This window comes from Hippocampus bargibanti, linkage group LG06, assembly GCF_051943395.1.
Source record: "Hippocampus bargibanti isolate YZ-2025 linkage group LG06, ASM5194339v1, whole genome shotgun sequence".
NCBI classification, from domain to species: Eukaryota; Metazoa; Chordata; class Actinopteri; order Syngnathiformes; family Syngnathidae; genus Hippocampus; species Hippocampus bargibanti.
The window spans coordinates 12,180,481-12,206,288 of record NC_142739.1 but is presented as its reverse complement, the minus strand read 5'-3'; the positions used below and the strand labels follow the sequence as shown (position 1 = coordinate 12,206,288).

Sequence of the window (25,808 nt, the reverse complement as noted above, 5' to 3'; positions counted from 1 at the left end):
TGGCGAGAGAAGCCCGCGATGAGAAGAAAGCGCCGCGATGAGAAGAAAGCGACGGCATACGTGGAACTCGAGGCTTGGATTTGAAGCGGATTTATATGGGACATGAGATGTGAGACGATCTATTTTTGTCAATGGATGCTACAGCTTTATGTTTGCTTTCAACATTTAGCTTGTACTCGGTGTGCACATTCCACCATGATGTCCTTGATCCACTGGTGAAAAGGACACTTTGATCCTCTCCTCTTTCATCAAGAACTGCTTCATACAACAGAGGGGGCAAAAACTGCTTTAGATTGAATGACAACAAACTAAAATGTCTTTGCGTTATCATATTATTTGTTATTTAGTTTTTTGGTTCTTTTTACTTCAAGTGGCTGGCCTTCCAGCAAATCTTGGATTTTGTTTTTCTACTTCTTTCTTTTCTTTCCTCTTGCTTTAATAACTTGCTGCTTGCTGCTGTGAAATGTAAAATTCTCCACTGCGAGACTAATAAAAGCCCTCCAATCCAATTTATATTTTTTAAACCATCAAACTACCCAGCACCTTTCTTAATTTTGTTCTATAGATTAGATTAGATTAGATTAGATTAGATTAGATTAGATTAGATTAGATTAGATTTCAAGGTGGAGGTGGGACTCCACCAGGGGTCAGCTCTAAGCCCCTTCTTATTTGCTATGGTGATGGACAGGTTGACTGACGATGTTAGACAAGAATCTCCTTGCACCATGATGTTTGCAGATGACATTGTGATCTGTAGCGAGAACGGGGAACAGGTGGCGGAGAAACTAGAGATGTGGAGATCTGCCCTGGAAAGGAGAGGAATGAAGATCAGTCGCAGCAAGACGGAATACATGTGTGTGAATGAGAGGGATCCAAGTGCAAGAGTGATGCTACAGGGAGAAGAAATAAAGAAGGTGGAAGATTTTAAGTACTTGGGGTAAACTGTCCAGAGCAATGGAGAGTGTGGAAAAGACATGAAGAAGCGTGTACAGGCAGGCTGGAGCGGCTGGAGAAAAATGTCAGGTGTGATGTGTGATAGGAGGGTTTCAGCTAGGATGAAAGGAAAAGTGTATAAAACAGTGGTGAGACCAGCCATGATGTTTGGACTGGAGACTGTGCCACTGAAGAAAAGACAGGAAGCAGAGCTGGAGGTAGCAGAGCTGAAGATGTTGAGGTTTTCTTTGGGAGTGACCAGGTTGGATAGGATCAGGAATGAGTACATTAGAGGGACAACTCATATTAGAGGCTTTGGAGAGAAAGTCAGAGAGGCCAGACTGAGATGGTTTGGACATGTCCAGAGGAGAGAGAGTGACTATATCGGGAGAAGGATGCTGAGCCTTGAACTGCCAGACAGGAGACCGAGAGGAAGACCGAAGAGGAGGTTTATGGATGTGGTCAAAGAGGACATGAAGGTAGCTGGTGTGAGAGAAGAGGATGCAAACCGGGATACATGGAGGACATTGATTCGCTGTGGTGACCCCTGAAGGGAAAAGCCGAAAGGAAAAGAAGAAGAAGAGATTAGATTATGCGCACCAAATCCAGCAGACATTTAAACAGCTTCTTCCTCCAAGCCATTAACTCTTTGAACTCTTTGAACTCTTTCAACAGTAGCCAAAATGGAACTGTATAGTGCCACTTAGCAGTTTTTTTTGACGACGATACTAGTGCAGCGTGTTCTACCGGAAACAAATTCCTTGTGTGTTCTACATACTTGGCAATAAAGATGATTCTGATTCTGATTCTGATTCTGATTAGATTAGATTAGATTAGATTAGATTAGATTAGATTAGATTAGATTAACCTTTATTAGTCTCACACTGGAGAAATGTACATTTCACAGCAGCAAAGTGATGAAAGGAAAAGGGATGGAAAAGAAGTACAAAAACAAAATACAGGGGCTGGTGTAAAGGCAGCAACTCTCGCGACACCACCTTGAAGTCAAATGATAAAAAAATTAATACAATATAACAACTAATATGACAACACATCTTTCGGACATCTTTGAAAAAAGTTTGTTCAAGGTTGACAGGTATTCTTCGCTTCAACTGTTATGAAATGTTGTTCTATTGAAGGCCTTTTGTAGATTTCACTGATTTTCCGTTTGTTGGTAGCCTATGTCGTGACTCTCTAACTGTTTTTTGTTTTTTTTCCACGAAAGCCAGCACTGCCAATGCTAACAATTCTGCCTTATAGCAGAAGAGATTGAGAGAGATAAGTGGAATATGTTGGCGCCAAAGACAGCTGAGATACACTAGTAGATCTTTATCCCTCTGTCTTGGCCAGTCTTTAGCCTGAACAGGAGGGACCATTGTATCTCTGTCTTCTTTGGGTGGCAGCTGGGTGAGTGAAGCATGCACACATAGATGAAGATGTTTGCCATTTTGAACAAGTACAAGTAAACTCTTCTAATCTTGCAAACAAGGTTCAATTGGCACCATGGTGGGAGGTTGAATATTCGAGCCGCCTATTAATGTTTTTTTTTTTACATTTGTATTTATTTTACCCGCTTCACAAATACAATTTCTTGCAAAAGAAAGCCAGCAAAACACGATAAAGAAGAAAGATGGGCAGCAGGCATCGACTAAAACGACGAAGCCTAATGGATTCGTTTCACTTCATGGTTCAGCTACAATTTCGAGGAAAAAAAGCCGCACAAAATGATGACCGCAAATGTGAGTATTTATGATAATCAGCAGAAAAGTATGATGCATACTGTATTAATGGTTTCACCAAAAGGAATGTTGTATTGATTTAGAGAACATGGGTATTAACTTGCTGGCTTTTTAGCTTTCAGTATAGGAAATACATGTAAGGGAGTCACTGTCTGTGCATATCCTTGCTGTATTTGTGTAAGACCATTGAAGTATGTTGACTAAGTGTGCGAAAGCCATTCCAGATGTTATATTTGACATCTTGTCATCCCCACTTAGTCTAGTCAGGGAGCAAGTCTATTTAGACGTAATGACCCTCAAACAAGGTGGTTATTTGGAAGGATATTGGCAGCATCAGCACACCCTTCTTGCTCGTCAGACTGTCGCCTCACCGCTAACCTTTCGGAAACCCAAAGTGACGTGCACCTTTTGAGTTGAGACCGTTCCCATTTTTAATTTAGAAGCAAGATGCAATATTAATCACAACTCCAAACCTTGATTTATATTTTTAAAAAAGAAATCCTGTCGTGACGACCAACTTCCATCTTCCTCTCCCTACAATCTATCTCGTTGGCCTGCTACCTTCTCCTCCTTCCTGGCCCATAACTAATCCTTATGCCTCTCACACAAACTGTCTGGCCTCATCCTGCCCAGTCACACAACATGAAAAGTGTGAGAGTGAAGGAGGGTTTCTTATGTCGCGCCAGACAATGCTCTCATTTGGGATTTCCTCCGTTGTATTCCATTGTCATCTCATAGTCAGCATAAGAGCCACTGAATGGTAGATAACTATGAATAGAGTGTGCAGAGCACTTCAGTCATTCAGATGGCCCCCGCAGTGATGTGACTAAGTAGAACTGATGTCTCAAGTGACAGGCGTCCGTGTTGCCGTCATCCTGGACGCGCACACACTCTACATACATTAAGTCTGCTGTCCCCCCGCCCCCCACGCCGTACTCCTTACCCTGCCCCTGCTTTTGGATGGCACCATAGCTGTCCCAAAGTGAATCTCAAATGAGAGGATCTGTCAGGGTTTGTTTGCTGCAGGCCTTGATTTGATGCTATTACCGCTTAGATGGAGAGATGGGTTCAGGCTGTCGCAGATGAGAGCTGCTGGTGGACATTCGCCTCAGGCCTGGCCTGGTGGCATCAAAAACACTTTTTGAACAAACTGGGAGCTGGAATCAATTTGTTTGTTGTTAAGGGGATTTTTGTATCCCTCTGTAAAAACAACATTTATCCCTGATTCTTCAGCACCCCTTGTGTTTGCTTTGCAGGGGCCGTCCTCCCTGCAGCCAGATGTTCTTCATTCTGATTTCTCATACACAGATGTGCATGTAAATAATCCATGATTTGTCCTTCTGGGTGGGTGCCTCTCAAGGTAGCAGATTCCGCTTCGGCTTCTTTTGATCTTTAAAGGCAACACTTTGTTTATGTTTATTTGCTTATGTACAAATACTTTAGTCTCTGAAGTGCTCGGTCATATAACAAGTGTGAATTATAATGGGCAAAAGTTGCTTGGTGAAGTTGGCAATTAGGTGGCAGGTTTTTGTGTTTCTTTTCTTTTTTTAACAATAGAAAGCCAATTTTACCACAAGTAAGGTAAAGTTTGATCAAAAATTGTCCATTTACAGTACGTGAAGGATTATGAAGAGATTAACGAGCATTCAAAACAATTGCCAATGCCCACAATGCACTTTTCACTCATAGTCAGCCATGATAGGCTGAAACGTAAATCAGTCATGATCATGGTCATGATCCGGAAACGCCGCATTGAAAGTACTGAATGCGTTTTGTCTGCTCTGGACAACAACTCTGAAAGGATTCAGCACAAGTCAGGGCAAAGTACGTTAGTTGAGGCTGCTTCACTGACTGAGCCAGATTGGAGAAGATTCCCCGCTGCCACTCTTCTGGTGCAAGGATTTTTTTTCCTGTATCACCCGAAGCAACTCTTTTTTTCTCTGTGGCAACCATCGGCTGCACTGACAGCTGACCCAACGCAGAGGTGTGCAGGCAAGTCAACCAGAACAATAACAAAACTGGAGTCAAAAAGTGGGGTAGGGTAAGACAGTCACTAATAATGGCTGTGCTGCGGCTTGACATGCTATGAAAAGTGACAGTGGACGAGTCATTCATTATTTATATCAGTGCAGAGCAGCATCAGATAAAGGCACGAAACAAGCACACAGCCTGTTGCGGGCCGCTCATGTGATCGAGCGAGCTGAGTGATCGGAGAAAGATGTGACTGGAGACGAGTTCTCATTTGGACTCTGCACCTGGAACTGGATTCACCTGGACTGCTGTTGACTGTGATCCTGTCACTAAGATGTGAGGTTAGTTTTGAGGCATGACTTCATCAGATTCACCACTTATGTATAGTCGACCCTAATTGCAGGAATTTTTGACACACCCACCCTTCATTTAAAGAAAAAAATCTAAAGAAATCAATCTTTCACCTCTCTCTCTCTCTCTCTCTCTCTCTCTCTCTCTCTCTCTCTCTCTCTCACTGTCTCTGTTTCTCGCCAGCATGTCCGCAAACCTCATGAGGATAAGCAAATTCGAAAATTAAATAAATGGGTATATAAATCTGTAGTTTTCTCTAGTTTTACACTGGATTTTAAACATTTTTAAAGCATCACTGTTACAGTAATCACAAACATTCAAACATCCATCACACTCAAAAGCATGAAGCAGCAACACATCCAAAATGAGTATAAAACAAAACTTACACTTATTGGATTGGATTTGCCTTTATTAGTCTCGCAGTGGAGAAATGTACATTTCACAGCAGCAAAGTTACGAAAGAAATGAAAGTAGAAAAGCAAAACACAGGAGCTGCTGGAAAGGCAGCCACTCTCGCGGCGCCGTCTTGAAGTCAAAAGAACAAAAAAATATTCTGCTCTGTGCGAACAATGAATGTTAATGCCGCTAAATAAAAGGGGACCTTCTCTGCCTCTTCTTCTTTCCCACATAATTAAGCGGCGTTCATGTTGTGTGGAGCTCAATGCTGCACAGTCTGTTGCAGCGCAGCACGTTCCAGCACAGTGTTACATTCTGGGTATTACATTCAAGGCACCCCATTCAAATTTCAAGTTACCTGCACAATTTATTGTTCTACAGTAAAACTGAGGGTTCGCTGTACTTTTGCGAAAAAATGTGCATTGTTATATCAGAAACTTGCAGGAGCCACTCAACTGAGATATTCATCAGCAAGTGTCAGAAATTCGCATTGGTCAATCGATAGGTATGGATTAACAGAGGTTTTCAATAATTTTGTTCGGGCAACTGGAGTGGCATCATTGCCACAGATATTTATCTTGGCATTAGCGCATGTAAGGGTGTGTGTGTGTGTGTGTGTGTGTGTGTGTGTGTGTGTGTGTGTGTGTGTGTGTGTGTGTGTGTGTGTGTGTGTGTGTGTGTGTGTGTGTGTGTGTGTGTGTGTGTGTGTGTGTGTGTGTGTGTGTGTGTGTGTGTGTGTGTGTGTGCGTGTGTGTGCGTGTGTGTGTGTGTGTGTGTGTGTGTGTGTGTGTGTGTGCGCACGTGTGTGTACTTGGTATGGTAAAGATGTGACGGACTCCGTCAAGGCATTTCTGGCACACTGAATGCGCATGACATCAGGAACAGATGTTGCACACGGTGAGGCCCATCAAGGGACAACAACTCTGCATCAGTGCATGAATATTTTAGACAGCTTACTGCTGTACTTATCAGCAAAGACACAGCTTGACTTTCCGTGCACCCAGTCAATCTGAGTTTACATTCTGGATGGGGTTGTATTTACTACTTGAATGAGTGAAATAAAAACTAAAGTGTGGATGAAAATACGACAAATATAATGTGATATACCCAGGACTGAATGTGAATTGAGCAAGCATGAGATCCATAAACTTGATGCAAGCAAATGTTCAAGTTGTTCATTTTCTTTTTTTTTGGTGGGCAAAGGAGGATATGATAAATAAATCAAATATATTTGGCACGTATTGCATAATGCTCTGGGTTATGTTTACGTGTACTTTGTATGTTGTTTTTTTGTATAATCCATAATTGCTTTTTTTCATGTTTCAATGTAATCTTTTGAGGTTTAGAGATCCTTCAATTTCTTCTTCAAAAGATGACCCAACGCATTATACGCAGGTGCGTCTTTTATGTAAAGTAATATTGGGCCGCAACAGGTCTCGCAGCTACTGTCAGCAGCCACCGATTTCCCCCTGTTGAAGTCATGCAAAACCCCATCTTCTCCTGTCGCGCCTTATACAGATGCTCCCATACTTACGAACATTCGAGTTACGTACAAAGGTACATACAAACATTTTTGTAGTAACATATGTCGTATTCTCTCCAGTTGTACATTTACATATCTTTATAGAGCATATATTTTATTAAATGTTTATTTTTCAGTACAAACCAATACAGGTTATTTATACAAGCCTTAAACATACTTACATAAGTCTTAAACATACTTATATAAGCCTTAAAACTACATTGATGAGAAGGTTTCTTCAGCCGTCATCTGTACAAAAGTGAAGGTTTCGGACGTTTCGCCTCCTATCCAAGAGGCTTCGTCAGCGAACTAAAGTCTGACTGGTCGTATCGGCCCCATTTATATATCCCTAATGTCCAGACCTGGTGGCGCCGGACACAGCTATGATAGGTCCCTACTCTCAGGTTGGGGGGGGGCGTGGGACCCCCCCCCCTGTGGCCCCACTGATTGTTCCTACATTCCTGACTAACGATTGGCCTATTACACCCACTCCCCCCGGTATCACCTCATCAGCATAACGACCCTCATCAGCATTGCGAAAGTTGCCGAACCTGTTTTGCCTGAGCAGGCTATTATATGAACGATCCAAATTGAACCTCACACCACCAGACCGGTTTAATGAAGGATTTTGTTGTTTTATAAGAATCGCCTCTTTCACCCCCCTTTCAAACCATCTATGTTCTTTCGCTAAGATTTTAACCTCATTGTCGTCAAATGAGTGGTTGCTAGCTTTTAGGTGCAAATGTACTGCCGATTGAGGCCCACTAGTATTATCCCTGCGATGTTGATAAAGTCTTTTTTTGAGAATTTGTTGAGTCTCCCCAATGTACTGCTCTTTACAATTTTCATTCTTACAATGTATGGAATAAACTACATTACTTTGTTTTTCATTTGGTAGCCTATCTTTTGGATGCACTAATTTTTGCCTTAACGTGTTTATCGGTTTGAAATAAGTAGGAATTTTATGTTGCCAAAGGACTCTTTGTAATTTTTCAGAAACTCCTGCAATGTACGGTACTGCTACTCCTCTCCTTTTAGAATCTTGAGAATTATTGGTTTCGTTCGCTATTCTTTCTTTCTGACATTTGTTGAATGACCACTGAGGGTACCCACAGTTAGTGAGTGCTCTCCTGATATGTTTTGCCTCCTTTTCTCTACCTTCAGTGCTAGTTGGTATTAGTTTAGCCCTATGCTGGAGGGTTCTGATAACTCCTAGTTTATGTTGTAAAACTACATTCCATCCAAAATATAGCACAGAAGCAACTTATGAACAAATTCACCTTACGAAGGACCATTCGGAACGTATCTTGTTCCTAAGTATTTGGAAAACTTTAATATATTTATTGATTATATTTGCAAAACTTCTTTCATTCATTGAAGGTGCGGCTTATACGTTGGTGCGCTTTATACACTGGAAATTACGGTAATCTTTTGAGGTTTATAGATAGTGTGTTTTTGCTGAATTCTAAATGTCGCTGTTGTGTTAAGTTCATCCTGTCTACTTGATATCAAATTTACAACAGATTCTTTTCTTACAGACATTGTTTTTTAGGTGTTCAATTACCGGACACATTTCAGCGTATACTTCCGCCTTCGTCAGTGTCCTCATGAGGTTCCGTCCTCACACTCTGACGAAGGCGGAAGTATACGCCGAAACATGTCAGGTAATTGAACATCTAAAAACACGGTCTGTAAAAAAATAATCTGTTGTAAACTAAATGTAGTTGGTATTGTGTCTCTTACTTTGTATGTGATCCAATATTTTTTTATTTTATTATATCCAGACACGCATTGATATAAGGTACATATATCTTCATTTTGGAGCTATACATTAATTGTGTTTGCATTTATTTTATTGGGAACCATTTTCTGAAATTGCAAAAGATTTGGTTCATAACGCGTGGTTCCTTGATACAAATCATTCAATGTTCTCGGTTTAAATTTTGTGTTGGGTTTTCGTGTTGGCCACATACTCGTTTGGGTTTTCTCCAAACATCCTGTTCCCTCTGATGGGAATGGTTGCCAGTCAGTAAGTACCTTGTGATTGACAGGTGACCCACAGAAGGACTTTAGTTAATGTCCCAATTGTATGGCTTCTGGAGAGTTTGGCTTAAAGATCATGTTATGTTTGTGTAACTTGGTAGACTGAGTATTCTTGGATGGGCTGAGAATCAATTTATGAACAAAAGTATGTGTGCCTCCTCTGCTATAAATGCTGCTTTCAACCTTTCAGTATTACAGTTTTATAAGCCTATTGAACCTTTTTATCTGGTTGACATATTAGATCCCACACACCCCATAATAATAACAATCTGACGTGTGGCAATCAATGTACAAAATACAAAATCAATGTACAAAATACAAAAAAATGTGTATTTTTTTCGACAGTGTTGCACCAGTACATGTGTGCCGCATGCTTTATTTCCACTGCAAATAAAGCCGCGCAATTCACACAGCGTGTGCTTCAGTTTCATTAAAAGTATACATGCTATGGAATAAATAGAGGCATATAAGTATATAAGTATTTCTGGAGTAAACATTTTGTAGGACTAGCACAATAATTCCATGTCACATTCTCAAATGTCACATAAACACTTTTGACTGTCAAAGTGCTTCTTTCAATACGTGAATGCTACAATAACACCAGGAAAGATCTTTACAGTCAGCCCTGGAGTCTAAACACACTCAATGGGCAGAGTGGGGTCAGTCTACTGTGAAGTTGGCCTCCCGGTCTGCTCCAAATCACCACAAGAGTTTAGCAACTACATTTCTGTAATCCACACGGCGTTCCCAGCGCCGCTTGAACCAAAAGCCTCAACCTCTCCTTGACACGCCCAAGGAAAGGAATCCCTCCACTCGATCCCCTGGGAGACTTTCATTACAAACGAAAACAGGATCCATGGGTGGGCAGCATCATATCCTGATCTTAGGGCAAAGGACGTGGATTTGATATGTGGCATAAAATATTCCAATAGACTGCAGAGTTAACCACGGGTCCAGGTTGGACTTTAATGGCCCTTCTCCGCTCGTCAATCACACGTCGAGAAAATGCACAATTGCAGATTTCATGGCAGTGCATTGGCTTGACGTCATATGAGCTGAACGGAGGAAGAGAGAAGAGTGGTTTTGAATTGCGAGGGGATAGCGCCTCCTAGAAAAAGGGGGATATGTCTGTGTGAGTTACGAGCTCGTAACAGCGGTGAGAGTTATGGGTGACACAGACCCGCTCAACATTCAATATTACAATTACTGTAAAAGCTGGTGTAATGTTTCTCATATGGGGAGCAGCATAAACCTTGCAACCCCACGGGGATCCAAAATGGGCATGCAGGGTGCATATCTTCATCAATCAATTCCAGTATAACCGTACGGTGAGCAATTCGCAATATCCAGTCACTCTAAACTTCACAAAGGGTGCACCCAAGTCCGTTTTTGTTGGACTCTTTCGAGTGCGTCATAGTTCGGATACCTGCAATACGCTGACTTTTCACCTTGCATGCCTGGATGTGTGTGATCTGGTTCTGTGTGGTGTGTGTAACAAATATGTAACGGAGAGAGATTGGAATTTCCTCTTGAGGATTAGTCATGAGTATGTTAAACTCATTCGCTGTCATTCCCCAATTTATTTGGGAATTGAAAATATGATGTAGAGCGCCGTTCCCAAATTTGTTCGGGTTTTGTTTTTTTATTGCTTGAGTGCCGATTAAGCGCTAACCATAGCATCTGGCAATATTTTTCCCTTCCACCAGGAGGCAGCATTTCTTTTTTTACATCTTAGCGCTTTGTTCCAGCTTCGGCTGTTGTTAAAATGCTATATAAACCAATGCATGTGTATTACATTTTATTTTGGACAGCCGCCCACATTTCAAGCTTATATACCTCCAGACCCATATCATTTTAAATAGCTCTTTTTTTCTGATGAAAAAGGAGAGTCGAAAGTTTCTTTAGCTGCATTGAATGTTTATGTAGTGCTAAAACTCAATATTTTGTGGGTCCTGGAATTCAAGTGTCAATGATAAAAGCCCTCGCACTAAAGTGGACACATTTTGCAGATATCTGGCAGTGAATGAGTTAAATGATTGAAAAATAAAGTTAGACAAAATGTGCTTTAAAGAACTCCGTCTGGGTAAGTTCTGCTTCAGTCAAACTTTGGTTTTCGACCATAATCCGTTCCAGAAACCTGTTTGATTTTTGGGGGGGGTCAAAAAGTGAAACATTTCCCATTGTAATCAATGTAACCAATGTCTGCTTTTTTATTATTGTGATTGAACAATACAAACACGCCTGCTCACAATGGAACGCTACTTGGGGATAATGCGTCTGTCACCATGAGACGCGACACGAGGAATTGACGTATAAGGAAGCGGAGGGGGAGTCGAGTGGTGCATTCAGTCGCGATCAATTTGGTCAAGAACTCATTTTCGGTTGTAAACCGAGGCCTGAAGAAAACAGAATTTTTTGGTCGAAACCCACATTGGTTGAGAACCAAGACATTTGAAAACCAGGGTTTGACTGTATTTCATTAGACGTGAGATGTAAAAAAAAGAATAACTTGACTCTCCAACAACCACCGTGATGCTGAATAATAAAATTGAATAGAATGGAAGGCGAAAGTGTTCACACAAGTTCAAACAAGCTCGAAGTAAGCAAAAAGTATATGTGGCATTAATATGGCATGATTATTTTTTTATGACCTAATTTGAAGTCTGACTCCATCAAAATGTATAAAAGATAAATGAAATTATATCTCAGTAAAATCTAAAAAAAACAAACATTTGCAAATGAAAAAACATAAATTTAAATACACTGTACTTAGGAATGTAATCTTTTGTCACCCATCAGAAGCCCGAGTACCATTTTCTCGTCAACTTTCAGTTGACGAGAAAATATGCTCAGGCCATTTTTCTTCTCAATAAAAGCACAGTTGATTAATCTGAATGTGAAAAAGGCCTCCAGATATGAATGAAAGTCATGCGGAACATTCCCACCCAGCTCAAGGTTTTCAAACTCAACAAAACGTATTCCTCAACTTGTGGCTCATTCTGTTCACTGAGAAAAGAAAAACGTCTTCTTTACCTCACCAAGATAACAAGGTTGATTTATTCAGTTTTGTATTCATTGAAGCCCCCGATAACATCAAAAATGGGAGCGAAAAGTCTGAGTTTAAAGCTTAGCATGATGGACATCGTCTTTTTTAATTGACCCCCAGTTCATCATAATATTTTGTTAAATTATTCTCATTTTCCTCTGAATCCCATTTCCATACATTGACGCTCATACCTTATTTATTGACTCCTTACCATTACCATGGCGACGACACCCAAACTGTCACCCCTTTCTCCCGCTCAACAGTTTAGTAAATATCAAACCCGATTTATTATTAATAAACCCGCTGCTGAAAATCCCCCTTTTAGTTCTTCAATTATTCACACGGTCAAAAGCTTGGGGAGGATGGGCGCCCACCGTTTCATACCGCGGTGGCCAGTGTAATTAAGACTCACATCGGTGTGAATCATCTGCCCTCATATCGCATCCGTCTGCGTGACGTCATACATGTCAATGCAAGCGACAAACTCTACACAATGGATGTCCATTTTAGTAGCACAGCACAACTGGCGAGGCCGCCCCCCGGCTGCTTTTTACAGCATCCCCGCAGCCGTCATCCTACCTCCAGTCAATCAATAATAGATTCACACGCAAACACCAGGTCCCACACACACCCGTGATATTTTTCAATCTCCTACCTCCGAGCACCGACATGCGAGCTGCCGGGCTCTGTGATGTTTGTAAAAATAACACCGTAGTGTGGATTCCTGTGCAAACACACATTCAGACACACGCAGCCCTCATCCATGTGCTCCCTCGCACTAACCTCATTCGGCTTCCCGGCTGTGCAAGCTGTTTCTCCCATCAACATGTGTTTACTAGCAGGGGACCCTTATGTTTGCATTAGTGAGAGGCAATAAACAGAAAGGGGCTGCCCTGGGGTCTAAAGAATACCGTTTTTTTTTTTCTTTGAGGGGCAGTGGGGGGTAATGCTAATCATGATGTGGATTGTCCAGAAGGTGACAACTGTCCCCCAAAGTCCAGACATGCTACACAAATCCCATGTGTCTCCACTTTGATGAATTTTTCACCCTCTTGTGGAGAGCTCACACCTGGTTGTGTTGTCCAGGTGCATGTGTGCCGTGCATGTGAGTAAATCGGGGATGTGTCAATGCTATGTGGTCTCTTGACACTTTTATTAAAAAAATATAAAACAGAAATAGTTCATTTTTTTAACCCAAGATAATCATTTTCAGTTTTTTAAAGATTGGGAGTAAACCATGGGCCCATTTAACCAAAAACAGCACTTTCTGAGCAGAGACAAGTCTTTTTTTGTGAAAAAAAAATCTGTCAATATATCGTTGTAGAATGTTTCATCCCCTCCACATATCATACACAGAGTGCACAACAAATTAATGAATAATTAGTTTTCAAATTTGAAGTAAAAAATAGTGACTGTGATGTTTTTGTTTTTGTTTTTTACATGGGACAATTTGTAATTTCGGTTCGGACTCACACGCATCATGGGACTTGACGTGTTTGATTTGCCAGAAAAAAATTATGTGGCGGGACAGATTTGGTCCCCTGGTCTTGACTTGGACACCTGTGATGTTAGGGATTAGACAGCTAACTGAATAGAAACAGAGCTATATAGCTATCTCTCAATCAAGTTCGCTTGATCACAAGCTCGGTCGATGGCTAGCTAGCTCCCTACCTAGCTCGATCGCAAACTAGTTAGCGAGCTCGATTGATGAGCATGGAATTTCACAAGTTTGAATTGCTTTCGCGGGCCGAATAAAATAATGTGGCAGGCCAGATTTGGCCCTTGGGCCTTAACTTTGACACCTGTGCTTTATGACTTCTGAAACAAAAACGACCGACTAAGTCATCTTCGCGTCTACAAAGCGCACATGTGAAAAATGATTGAAGCAGATTAATAACGGGCCTATTATTTTTGGTTAATAAATTGATCCTTGAATAACGAATGACGAAGATGAAAGGGTGCGTCGATTAACAGCCACAGGTAGACAGGTAGACAGATAGACTGCGCTGTTTTCATCTCTCAATAAAAGGCCTCCACAATTCTCTTCTCTTTGTGTGCGCCCGACACATGACAATGGGCTCACTTGATATCAATCTGCTCCTGGAATAAGGTCTTTTTTTCCATTGGCAAAGAAATGTTGCCCCAAAAAAGGGTCACTGTTGTAATATTTGTGTTCTAATGTCATGTTTGGCAGCAAAAGAAACGATTTTAAGCTTTATTGTGTTGGGTACCTCCCAAATAAATATCTAATTTTTCGCTTTTCAGTGGATTACAAATTAATTTCGATGTTTATATCGGGCGCCCCGGTTGTCGAGTGGTGAGCACGCCAGCTTCACAGTATAGAGGTCGCGAGTTCAAGACCTGCTCCGATCTCCATTTGTGGAGTTTGCATGTTCTCCCCGGGACCGCGTGGGTTCTCTCTGGATTTCTCCCACGTCCCAAAAACATGCTTATTGAACACTCCAAATTGCCCCATGGTGTGGGTGTGACAGTGACTGGTTGTTTGTTTCTGTGTGCCCTGCGATTGCCTGGCAACCGGTTCAGGGTGTCCCTTTCCAAGTGCCCGAAGACGTCTAGGATAGGCTGCGGCACCACCCAGCAACCCGAATGAGGATAAAACGGTCCGGAAAAGGGATGGACGGATGTTGTCATATCAAAAACATTGCGGTGTTGAGGGAAGCTGCATTTTCTTCAACATCACATTAATATGTAGGCAGATGTCGACACGTTTTGGGGGCAGCTGCTCAAGCCAAAAACACAGCCTCCATCATCACGAGTGCTCATACAATAATGCAGACATCAAAACACTTGTGAGTATAATAATAGAGATTAATTATTTGTTGACTTGAATTTTACAATGAAGGGGAAAAAATGAGATGCAGTAGAACAGTCACTATAATTTCACCCAGAGCAAAGGGGGTGCTGCTGGGAACGCCCCTCCAGGTCCATCTGTGCACGTGCCTATTAATGTACAATTCCCTATAACAGGTGTAAAACATTTTTTGCCATGGGCCACATTGATGAAAAGGTTTCTTCAGCCGTCATCTGTACTTTTTTGAAGGTGTCGGACGTTTCGCTTCTTATCCAAGATGCTTCTTCAGCGAACTAAAGTCTTACTGGTAGTATCAGCCCTATATATATATATATATATATATATATATCGATATTCAAGGGAGTCCGAAAAAATATCGATATAACCGGGACTATCGATATATCCGACCCTGTTTGCATGTAATTTTCTCCGTGCGTGCATAGAAATAGTATCGATATAACCGGGACTATCGATATATCCGATATGGGTGAAACTGGTGAGACCATAGCACAACCATGAATTTGTTTGTAAAATATTTTCCCTAAATTGAAAATACGTAGTGAGCGGCCCGGTAGTCGAGTGGTTAGCACACCGGCTTCACAGTGCAGAGGTCGCCGGTTCGCGTCCCGGTCCGGCCTCCCTGTGTGGAGTTTGCATGTTCTCCCCGGACCCGCGTGGGTTTTCTCCGGGTCCTCCGGTTTCCTCCCACATTCCAAAAAACATGCATGGCAGGCAGATTGACCACTCCAAATTGTCCCTAGGTGTGAGTGTGAGAGTGACTGTTGTACGTCTTTGTGTGCCCTGCGATTGGCTGGCAACCAATTCAAGGTGTCCCCCGCCTCGTGCCCGAAGACAGCTGAGATAGGCTCCAGCAACCCCGCGACCCTCATAAGGAATAAGCGGTACGGAAAATGAGATGAGATGAGAGGACTACATAAACATTCAATATGGCTTTAGAAGCCTTAGACTCTCTTCTTTCATCAGAAAAAGAGTAACTAAATTGTATAGGTCTGGAGTTATATGACCTTGAAATGAGGGTGGCTGTCTAAAATACAATACAACACATACATATTGGTTTTTATAGCGATTTAACAACAGCGGAAGCTGCAACAAAGCGCTAATGTGGAAAAAAGATTAATGATGCCCCCTTGTGGAAAATAATTAAATATTGCCAGAGGCCATGGCCAGTATTTTATCGGAACCCAAGCATGAAAAAACAAAACCCGAACAAATTCGGGAATGGCACTCTACATCATATTTTCAATTCCCAAATAAATTTGTGAATGGCAGTGAATGAGTTAAGAGTTTGCATTTCTCCCTGTGCCTGTGTGGGTTTCCTCCGGGTCCTCTGGTTTGTGGTGGATATGAAAAATTCCAATGGTTTCACTTTATTCATAACGGCCCCCTATAGGAAACCGCAGTACAATGTGGCCCGGCGCACCGGAGTATAAGGCGCACCCCAAATGAATGGTGTATTTTCAAACGTTTTTCATATACAGTGATACCTCGGTTTATGAACCCCTTGGCTTACGAACTTTTCGGTTTGCGAACGTTAAATTTATGAAAATTCCCTTGGTATCCAAACTATTTATCGTATACACAGGGAGCTGCCACAATGGGTGATGTGTCGTTCGCGAACGAGCCCATTCTCTTAACAAGAAAATGTTGTTTTGGTCCTCTTTTCCCCGCCCCCAGTCGTCGGTTCAAGCCACGTGATTGGTCAAGAATGCAGCAGTGAGCGGGTGGGGGTTATCGACAGAGAGAGAGTGAAGGCCTTCTCCAAAAAAGAAAATGTCACCCGACATTTTTTTGGCCTCTATTCCCCGCCCCCAGTCTTCGGTTAAATCCACGTGATTGGTCAAGAACGCAGCAGTGAGGCCAGGTGGTTTATACATTAAAGAGACATGCAGACGACAGAGAGAGTGACAAAATGGATAGAAAACAGTGACATTTGGACTCAGTTCAACTTTGATATAGTTCAAAGGCAGAGTGTAGACTGCAAGGTTAAAATTCCCATCAATCTGGCTCCACAAATAACCCGCACAAGCCATCTGTACACTTGATACAAAAAGCTATAAACCCAGCTAAACAGAACACAATTGATGAGGAACGGTGAAATTATCACAGAGAAAGCAAGGGATCATTTCTCAAGATGGTGAAAGAAGAAGGGTATGTTCCTCATCAAGTCTTTAATGCTGATGAAACACTCCATTCCATCAAACAATCAATGACATCACAAAAGTAAATAAAACCACTTTATTATATAGTCCAGTTTATTTATTTAATTATAATATCATAGCACATTTACTATACATAAAATAAAGTATATTGTGTGTAGTTTAAGGCTGAGAAAATTAGAAAGTAGAAATTTATCTTTTATGGGTACCTGGGAACGGATTATTCTCAATTTAATGGTTTCCTATAAGAAATGAATTCTTGGGATACACAGTTTTCACCCTACACACTGTCTGGGAACCACTGAAGTTCGTAAGCCAAGGTATCACTGTATAAGGCGCACCAGAGTATTAGGCATACCCTCAATGAAGGAAAAAAGGTTTTCCAAATAAAATATCTAAACATAAAAGTTTTCCAAATATAAAGCACACCACATTACAGGGCGCTACAGTAGAGGCTGGGGTTACTCACTACTTCTCCGGGAGCGAGGGGGGATTGAGTCGTGGCTGCTGACAGTATTTGCGAGACCTGGTTTGGCTCAACGTGACTTCACATGTAAGTCGCACCTGCATATGATGCGCAGGGTCAGCATTTTGAAGAAAATGAAGGCTTTTGGGTGTGCTTTATGCACCGGAAAATCTTTTTTTTTTTTTCATTCGGTCAAGCTATTGAATCAGTGCTTCTCCTTGCACCATAGTGTTTCTTGACACTTACACGTGTGCTTGCAGTACAAAGTTTAAATAATGGACACCTCTGATTATGATAGCGGCCATTGACGCCAGCGCATGCACCGCAAAATACCTACTTGAACACTCGATTGAATCGGACTGTTTCAAACGAAGCCCTCCCCTTGACGCCAGTTCAACCAAAAGGGGGGGCCAAGAGGCGGGGGAAACGATGGAGGGGAGGGGAATGAGGTTCGCTCAGCCTTCCCACCGCCCCACCGGGGTGCGTGTGAAGCAGAGGGGGCTCCACACACTAAGCTTAGTGCCAAATGTGGTGTAAGCGCCCAACAGAGAGTGTCAGTGCGCCTTCTCCCGTTGGCAAGAAGCAGATAGGAGTGTGCGTGTGCGTGAAAGGTGCGTCTGTTCCATACATATAACAGCGAGAGAGTCACTCACGCGGAGGAAAAGGAGGAGGAGGCAGAGAGGCAACTTCAGCCAGCTCCATCATCACTAGTGCGCATCGTCCTGGAGGCTAGAGCGCAGCATTGAACAAGTGGACCGATCGCGCTTCCAGCTCGTGGCTTTGATTCTTCAAAGTGGAAAAGTTATCAGAAGCAGGAAACATGCCTCTGTGACTCGACTTAAAGCACGTGTTGGGACTTATTCACAGCAATTTGCACTCGAGTGGATCGTATCGCGTGTGAGCGTGCGAGGAAGTGGACCACCAGCAACTCCGCACCAAGCAGACGTTTATCCACACGGCCGGGGGGGACGACTACAATGACCGTGCTTTACCTCATCTTTTGCTTTATGGCCTCAGGTATGGCGACTGGCTCTTTATCAGTTCGTCGTTGTGTTTAGATGGACATTTTAGTGCGATGAATGGGCGCCGCGTCGAGGCAGCTGGTGCGTCGAGCCGCTCCACGCAGGACAACACAACATTCCCGTATAAAATGCACTACGGATGTAGAATTACCGTACAATTTGTTAGGCAAGCGTGATTGAAATGGTTGGGAGTGGGGGTCCTGCATTGTATGGCGAGTGGCGCGGTATTGGGTGGATGACCCGCACTTTGCTCGGGATTCTAGTATTGTCAAACGAAATATGTGTGTGTATGTAGGGGGAGGCTAAAAAAGCTGTGTAAATTCAATATATCTACGTGCTAGGAATATGGAGCGCATTTTTAAATAAATACTTAATCTGAATAAAATAGTGAACCCTGAAAACACCCAAACGAACGGGTTGAGCAGATCGATTCGCTAATTGGAAGGGGCGTCCTTAAAAGTAAGCTTTTTGCACTTCCAAGCATGATTTGGCTGCTGACTGACTGCTAATAACTTGCATATTTCCTGATGCAAAAAATAGCTCGGGGTAATTAACACTGAGAGACTGTGACTTATCAGCATTGTGCCAGAGCTAAAGAAAACACGCGCGCGCACACACACACACACACACACGCACACAATGCACAAGTGTGTTAATTTAACACCTTGATGGGTAAAAAATGTTTAAATCGCAAGCCAGTATTTTGTGTTATTTAACAAATGGTAGGCTATTGTTTACTTAAAAGCCATTTGTTGGATGCACTTCTGTACCATTAGCCCCTCCCCCCTCGTCATGAGGGTGGGGTGAGGGGGTGTTTGTTTGAGGCTGATGGCAGCCTTCAGACCTTTGCTCTCTGACAGACGAGCAACAGCTGGATAAGGAGGGAAGAGCCGGTAGCAAGGCAGTGGCACTCTATCCCGCTCTTTCCAAATGCAACACCACCACCCCCCAGGCACTCCCCCCCACACACACACATCCCCGAATCGTGGAAATGGAAGCAGCTGCAGCCCCAATTAGATCGTAAGACACCTTGAAGCGTTTTTATCGTGTTGTTCTTGTTCAAGCTTTCACACGCAGTCACTGCAACTCCCAACTGTCCACTCAACCTGTTTGCTGCACGAAAATGAATGTGAGTTTATCCTTGACAAAGCAAAAGCTATACAATATAGCCTATTTTTCGGTGTATAAGATGCACCCAAAACCCTTGATTTTCTTCAAAAGACGACCCTGCGCCTTATATGCAGATGTGCCTTATATGTGGTTATATTGAGCTACAACAGGTCTCGCAACTACAGTCAGCAGCCACCAACTCCATTTCCCTCTGTAGAAGGTGTTGTGTGTAACCCCAGCCTCTTCTGTCGTGCCTTATAATGCGATGTGCCTTATATTTGGAAAACATATCTATATTTATATATTTGTAAAACCTTTTTTTCATTCATTGAAAGTGTGCCTTATAGTCCTGTGTGCCTCATACATGGAAAACGTTTGAAAAAACACCATACATTCGGGGTCCGACTTATACTCCGTTGCACCTTATACACCAGAAAATATGGTACCTTTACGTCTTGCCGCCCTGTTTTTTTTCGGCCTTTTAATACTACTGCTGGTCACCTGTTGTTCATCATCAAACTGAGCTGACTGTAAGCTTCTGTCAGGCTCCAACCGGCCAGTGAAAAAGCACGATAGAAAATGGATGGCTGTTTCCAATCTCTCACGCTGACCTCCACAATCTCCCATTTTTCTGCTGTTTACTTGCTCCTCTCAATGTCTCTCTCCAATAAATGTGAGATTCTGAATGTGAGAGACCCTCACTGAATGAGGGACAAGTGCTTTCAAAAACCAGTGAGGTTTATAGGCTCTCGCATTTCACTTTTGAAACAGAATACAGATCGCCCCAATCTGAAGCAAGTAGTGGAGAAGTGATGGAGAAATGTGTAAGTCGCAATCCTACGCAAGGAATGAAAATGTGACAGAGAAAATGTGGTTTGTTTCTGATTGAAATTCAATTGTTCATTTTTGTCATCATTTATGCTACAAGTCAATGTGTCCAGAACCAATAATTGCACATCGGAGGTCTACGGTTTTTTACTTTCCCGTAGAGTGCCCTTTGGCACCCTGAGGAATTTGATTCAACTCTACATCAGTATTCTGAGTAATCTTCTGCGAGCGCTTCTTTATAAACTTTTTTTTTTTTTGCTTTTGGAAGCTTGTGTCGCATCGGACCGAGTTCAAAGTCTGAGTGCAGAGATTACACGTTTCTCCTGCTTCCTCTTTAAGTTGTGTCACCGCTCCATGGTGCATCGGCGTGGGGGGAAAAATCACCTTGTTCCTTGCCAGAAATCTTTATTTGTTTCCCTTTATTCAGCTTTTTGGTGAACACGTGACAAAGGGTCATGCAGGAATGCAAGTGCATCTTCGTAATGAGCAGACACACACACACACCTACGAAGCCGCTAGCAAACATCATCTGGCCTCTTGTCCATTACTCGAAATTTGTCTCAGACACGTCTGTGGGCCCAGTGACAGTCTGGCCTCCAATAGGGTGGCTTTAAGAAAGTATGCATATTTCCTGACCGATGGTTCTTTGAATTCTTGCGAAGGGAAGGTTTGGGAGGGAGGCATCATTGTGGGTGGAGGAGAGAAGGAAGAGAGTCTTGTTTCAGGCATAGGGCTTAGACGTGTCACCAGTGTCTTAATGATTGTACGCGGTGGAAAATCACTGGGGACAAGCGGCAGAGCGTCGTTAACCTTTTCCGCCGCGTGTCGAACATACTCACTCGTGATTTCTCTTAACTTCAGCCCCCATCATCACCGCCCACCATTCATACTCATTTTATTTCCTAAGCTGGAGAAAGTTTGTTGGCAGGAACTTCAACCAGCCAGCCGGCCATCTTTGGACATGAGATGCATAGTGCCGATGCAGCACAATCTGGATACAGCTGACGCCTGGAGAGAGGTGTCTTGCATTATTTAGGAGGCCAAGTCATGGCAAAGATGCATTTTAGCTTACTTTGACTTCCTGTCTGTCTGTCTATTGGTTTTTGCTCCTATCTATCTATCTATCTATCTATCTATCTATCTATCTATCTATCTATCTATCTATCTATCTATCTATCTATCTATCTATCTATCTATCTATCTATCTATCTATCTATCTGTCTGTCTGTCTGTCTGTCTGTCTGTCTGTCTGTCTGTCCGTCCCTCCCTCCCTCCGTCCGTCCGTCTGTCTAGCTATCTATATCTGTCCATATCTGTCAGTCTGTCCATACGTCCATCCCTATCTCTCTATCCCTCTATCTGTTCATCTGTCCATCTGTCTATCCGTCCATCTGTCCGTCCGTCCCTCCATCCCTCCGTCCCTCCATCCCTCCGTCCCTCCCTCCGTCCGTCCATCCGTCTATTCATCCCTCGCTCCGTCCGTCCATCCATCTATCCCTCTATCTGTTCATCTGTCCATCCGTCCGCCCGTCTGTCCGTCTGTGAGCAGACTTCCATGGGCCGATGATGTAAAGTTAGCAAGAATGATCACAGATCACAATTATCCAGTGATCACCTTGTAGATCATGAAATTCAATGACATCCATTCCACATGTTCAAAGAGCGTAACAGCTGTTTGACTGCCCGTCAATCAAATGGTGCAAGGAGAAGCAAATCAAACAAAATTGTTTTACACCACCTGCGCCAATACTAGCACATGGTTTTAGCAAGTGTGTAGTTTGCTCTACTTTCAGCCTCTAAATTGTCAGGTCGTACCAAGGGTGTGTCAAATGAAACGGCCTGGGTATGCCAGAAAAGGCCAGCATGGCACAAAGACGTTCACCAATTCCCAAACACATTAAATGAGGCATACATCCCAGCGTATCTGCACTGTTCATGAACATTGAGGCCACGGTGACTATTTGAGGAAAGACCACGATTTGAGGTACAAGTGCTTCTCACAGGAGCTCTAATTTACTCCTTTTCCTTCTAAACAGTCATTTTCTGCAGGAGGCACGCTCAAACAAACATTTATGAATGACCAAGCTGTTAAACAATGCCCTGCTGCTTTCTCCTCATCCTGTAGACACGGTGCACACGTCACATTGTGATCTTTCATAAACAGCCCCTACACGTGCGCAAAGGAGAAAGGAAACAATGGCACTTCATAATGTCGCCCGCCTCTAATCAGCTTTGCCATTTAGGTAAACACAGATAAAGAACTTGGCAGTATGTCCCCGTGTATTGTTATCAGTTGTTAGCAAATTAGCTTGTCGTGTTTGCTGCTGTGACACATCACAGGGAGCCAGGTAGCTTACTGTTGATGGCACTTGTCCTCTTCAGTCCACCCATCTTCCTTTGTCTTCACTTTCTCCCTGTGCACATCCTCACCTTGTCTCCCTCGATCTGGCCATGTCAGCCCATCCGGGAAGGAAATGACAAAGAAACAAGACAAAGGAGGGAGACTGTGTCAACTTCCTGCCTTTGCCTAGAGACATCTTCCCCGGCGACTCCACCTTGGGCTGGATCGTCACCGCTGCGAGCCAAACTTGTTTACTCTGTCATTCTCCTTTGTTAACAACGTAAGGGAAAGATGGGGAGGACCGATAATTAATTCTGAGCATGTCATTAAAACAGCACCTTGAGGGATTAAGTCACGTTTATACAATAGAAGATATTTTGAGCTTGCATTTACCTCCCTGTTTTCCTCACACATACACAGACACACACATACACTCACACACACTCACAGAAAATTGAAACGTGTCCAGTGCAGCACGGCAATATGTGTTATCTTGTCTTCCTTAACCTTGTATCAAACATAGCTCAGATGTAGGAGGATTATGTGGAAAAACAAGCTTCAGTAGAAAATACATTTACCACCCTTTTTGTCCTACAAAGAAAAGAAGGCATTAAGTTACCATCTCCCAAACGTAGAAGATCTGAAATGTTCTGCAGGAGGGTGTAGGCCGATGACATACGCTCATTCCCCACAAGTGACTAACCATGATTTCACCGACGCATGTACGCATGCAGTCAGTAGGGACAAGGGCATCCATTGTGACGATAATTTGACATGAGTGTGCGGTATCTTCAGGGCTTTGTGCCTTTTCTGGAATGATTAGATAGTCAAAGTCCGATTGTCTAATTAAAAATGCCCCAAAAACTGGGCAGGCCGTCTTTTTGGCAAACTACTCGTATGAGGAAAAACGGATCTTCCTGCATACAACATTTTTTTTTCACAGCAACACAATTGATGCTCGGTCAAAAAAATAGTCCGTTTGGCACTATTCAATCAAATGATAATATTACATATGTCAGAAATTTAGTGGCTACCTCTGCACATGCAAATACCATAGCTGAGATGTTTGAAAAAGCAGAGCATCGCGCCACATTTAAGGAGGTGTTTGGAGCTGAACACATCCTCGATTGCTTTGCCTCCAAGTGGAAAAAGAAACAGATCTGACCGGTTTGCAACTAATGTTGGAATATGAGGCATTTCTCCAGTTGCACTGAAATATAGCCCGATTGTGACGTTCATCCACGGCAATCGTATCTTCTTGTTGTTTAATGAGCTCCGATTGTCAGAGCCGATATTGCATCAATCCCGTTTACAGTCGTTCCATGTGTGTCTTGTGTTGCAATGAAAATTGACGTTTGAATTAACGTTTCTTTGTATTTCTTTCTTTCGCTGCTGATTTTTTCTTTCTCGCCTCAAGAGGTCCGAGAAAGATGTCAGCCAACTTGCTATCAACTGAAGGATGTCAATCAAACCGTATTGATCTGGCATTTAACTGTGACTTCTCCCACTAGCAAAACATGGTAATGTTATTGAGCTGTGGAGAAACACGAGAAAGATGCCTCGCGCTTTCTCCCCAGCTGTCTTTTTGGCCACAAAAAAAGCAATGTGCAACCCGCCACGGGCTCAGCATGGGAATAAGGGGGTGGGAGAGAGGCAGACAGAAAGAATGGGAAGGGTCAAACGGATTTACTGCCAGGAGCCAAACGTTTCAGGTAATGGATATGCTTGAATTGGTGGAAAGCAAACCTGCTGCTTTTATTTCTTTTTGGTGTGGCAGGGGTGAAAGAAAACCACCAGGGTGGAACTTAGCACACGCTCTGAAGGGGATTTATGGAAAGTTGATATTCCAGCACCTGTGGGCCAAACACGAGCTCTCAGGTGTCTACTCTGACATATGCGGAGCGGCCGTATACGCCCGTATACGTGTGGGTAGAGATGTGGATGCGTATCACATGAGGCTTCTTCTGCCACATTCCCGGGAAGCTACATAATGGAGGCTAGTAACAGTCACATAAGTGCTTGCCAAGCTTGCTGAGGTGAACTTAACACCCTTGGTAGAATGAAGCCGCCCAAATCATCGTTCCAGCACATTGCACTCGTCTGACTGACGCATCCTACTTCTGCGTCCATCCCAAGGGGCTGAAAGGAGGAACTAAGCGGAGGAGAGGGACTGATTGTTCCCTGCTCAGACTATCCACAGATGGGGCTATGGCACATGATGTTTGCTTTAGAAAGTCCCAGGCGTGTTCTGTGAATGCACCGGAGGATTGAAGAGAAGGCAACGGCAGTCGAGACAACAGCGGGAGGGAAGAAATGGCTGGAAAAAGGACCGAGCTGCTTATGATGTCGGTGCCACTATAGAACCCATTCCCAGAATGGAAGACAAAGCATACAATGAAAATGTAGTTGGAAGTTGCCACTATTTCCAAGTAGAGACATCTCAAGCCGAACATAAGGAAGAAGGGAGGGAGAGTCAGTGAGAAAAAGGATGAGATGCAGGGCTGCATCCATCATGGGGTTTGGTGCAGAATCCATTTGTACCTATTGTTCTCCATAATTTGTTTTCTCAGAAACTACAAAGGGAGGGGCAAAGAGGAGAGTGGGCCATTATTTTTTGTGCTAATCACATGAGCGCAGACACCATCATTAGGTACATAGCGAAATAAAACAACTGGCCGCAGATGAAATTCACACAGGGGGGATAGACGGACAGTGATTGGCACACTCACCTGTTTTTATACATTCAAGTGATCGTGTTAAGATAAGTTGGAAAAAAGGGGCAAAGATACAGCGAGCGAGGACGAGAGTGGGCACTGAAAGGGCTAAGAGAGATAAGATGGAAAAGCCCTCTTCTCAGATTGCTCTTTGAGGTGCATGCATACTCAAGACAGGTGGAATTGGGTTTAATACACTCGCAAGACATGAGAAGAAAGTGAGATGTTTAAATGTGGGGGGAGCACAGGTGCTCCACTCTGCTTCCTCTCATCAAAGCTGGAGAGTGGCTTCAGCAAAATGCTTGTTGTGGCAAGTTGAGGTCCTAAACTATCAAAT

General features: G+C 43.0%; 1 protein-coding gene across 3 annotated transcripts in view; it reads left to right on the top strand.

The window, feature by feature from the left end:
- The first annotated feature begins 4,422 nt into the window (after positions 1–4,422).
- Positions 4,423–25,808, top strand: part of kirrel2 (kirre like nephrin family adhesion molecule 2) — a 59,840-nt gene continuing 38,454 nt past the window's right edge. For 2 of the 3 annotated variants that reach the window (XM_088998294.1, XM_088998293.1), the window contains exon 1: positions 17,973–18,473. In XM_088998294.1, coding sequence (XP_088854420.1) covers positions 18,434–18,473 — 40 coding nt within the window. In that variant the 5' untranslated portion in view covers positions 17,973–18,433. Of the gene's footprint in view, positions 4,985–17,972; positions 18,474–25,808 lie in introns of those variants that run through there. The other variant, XM_088998295.1, reaches the window with a different exon arrangement.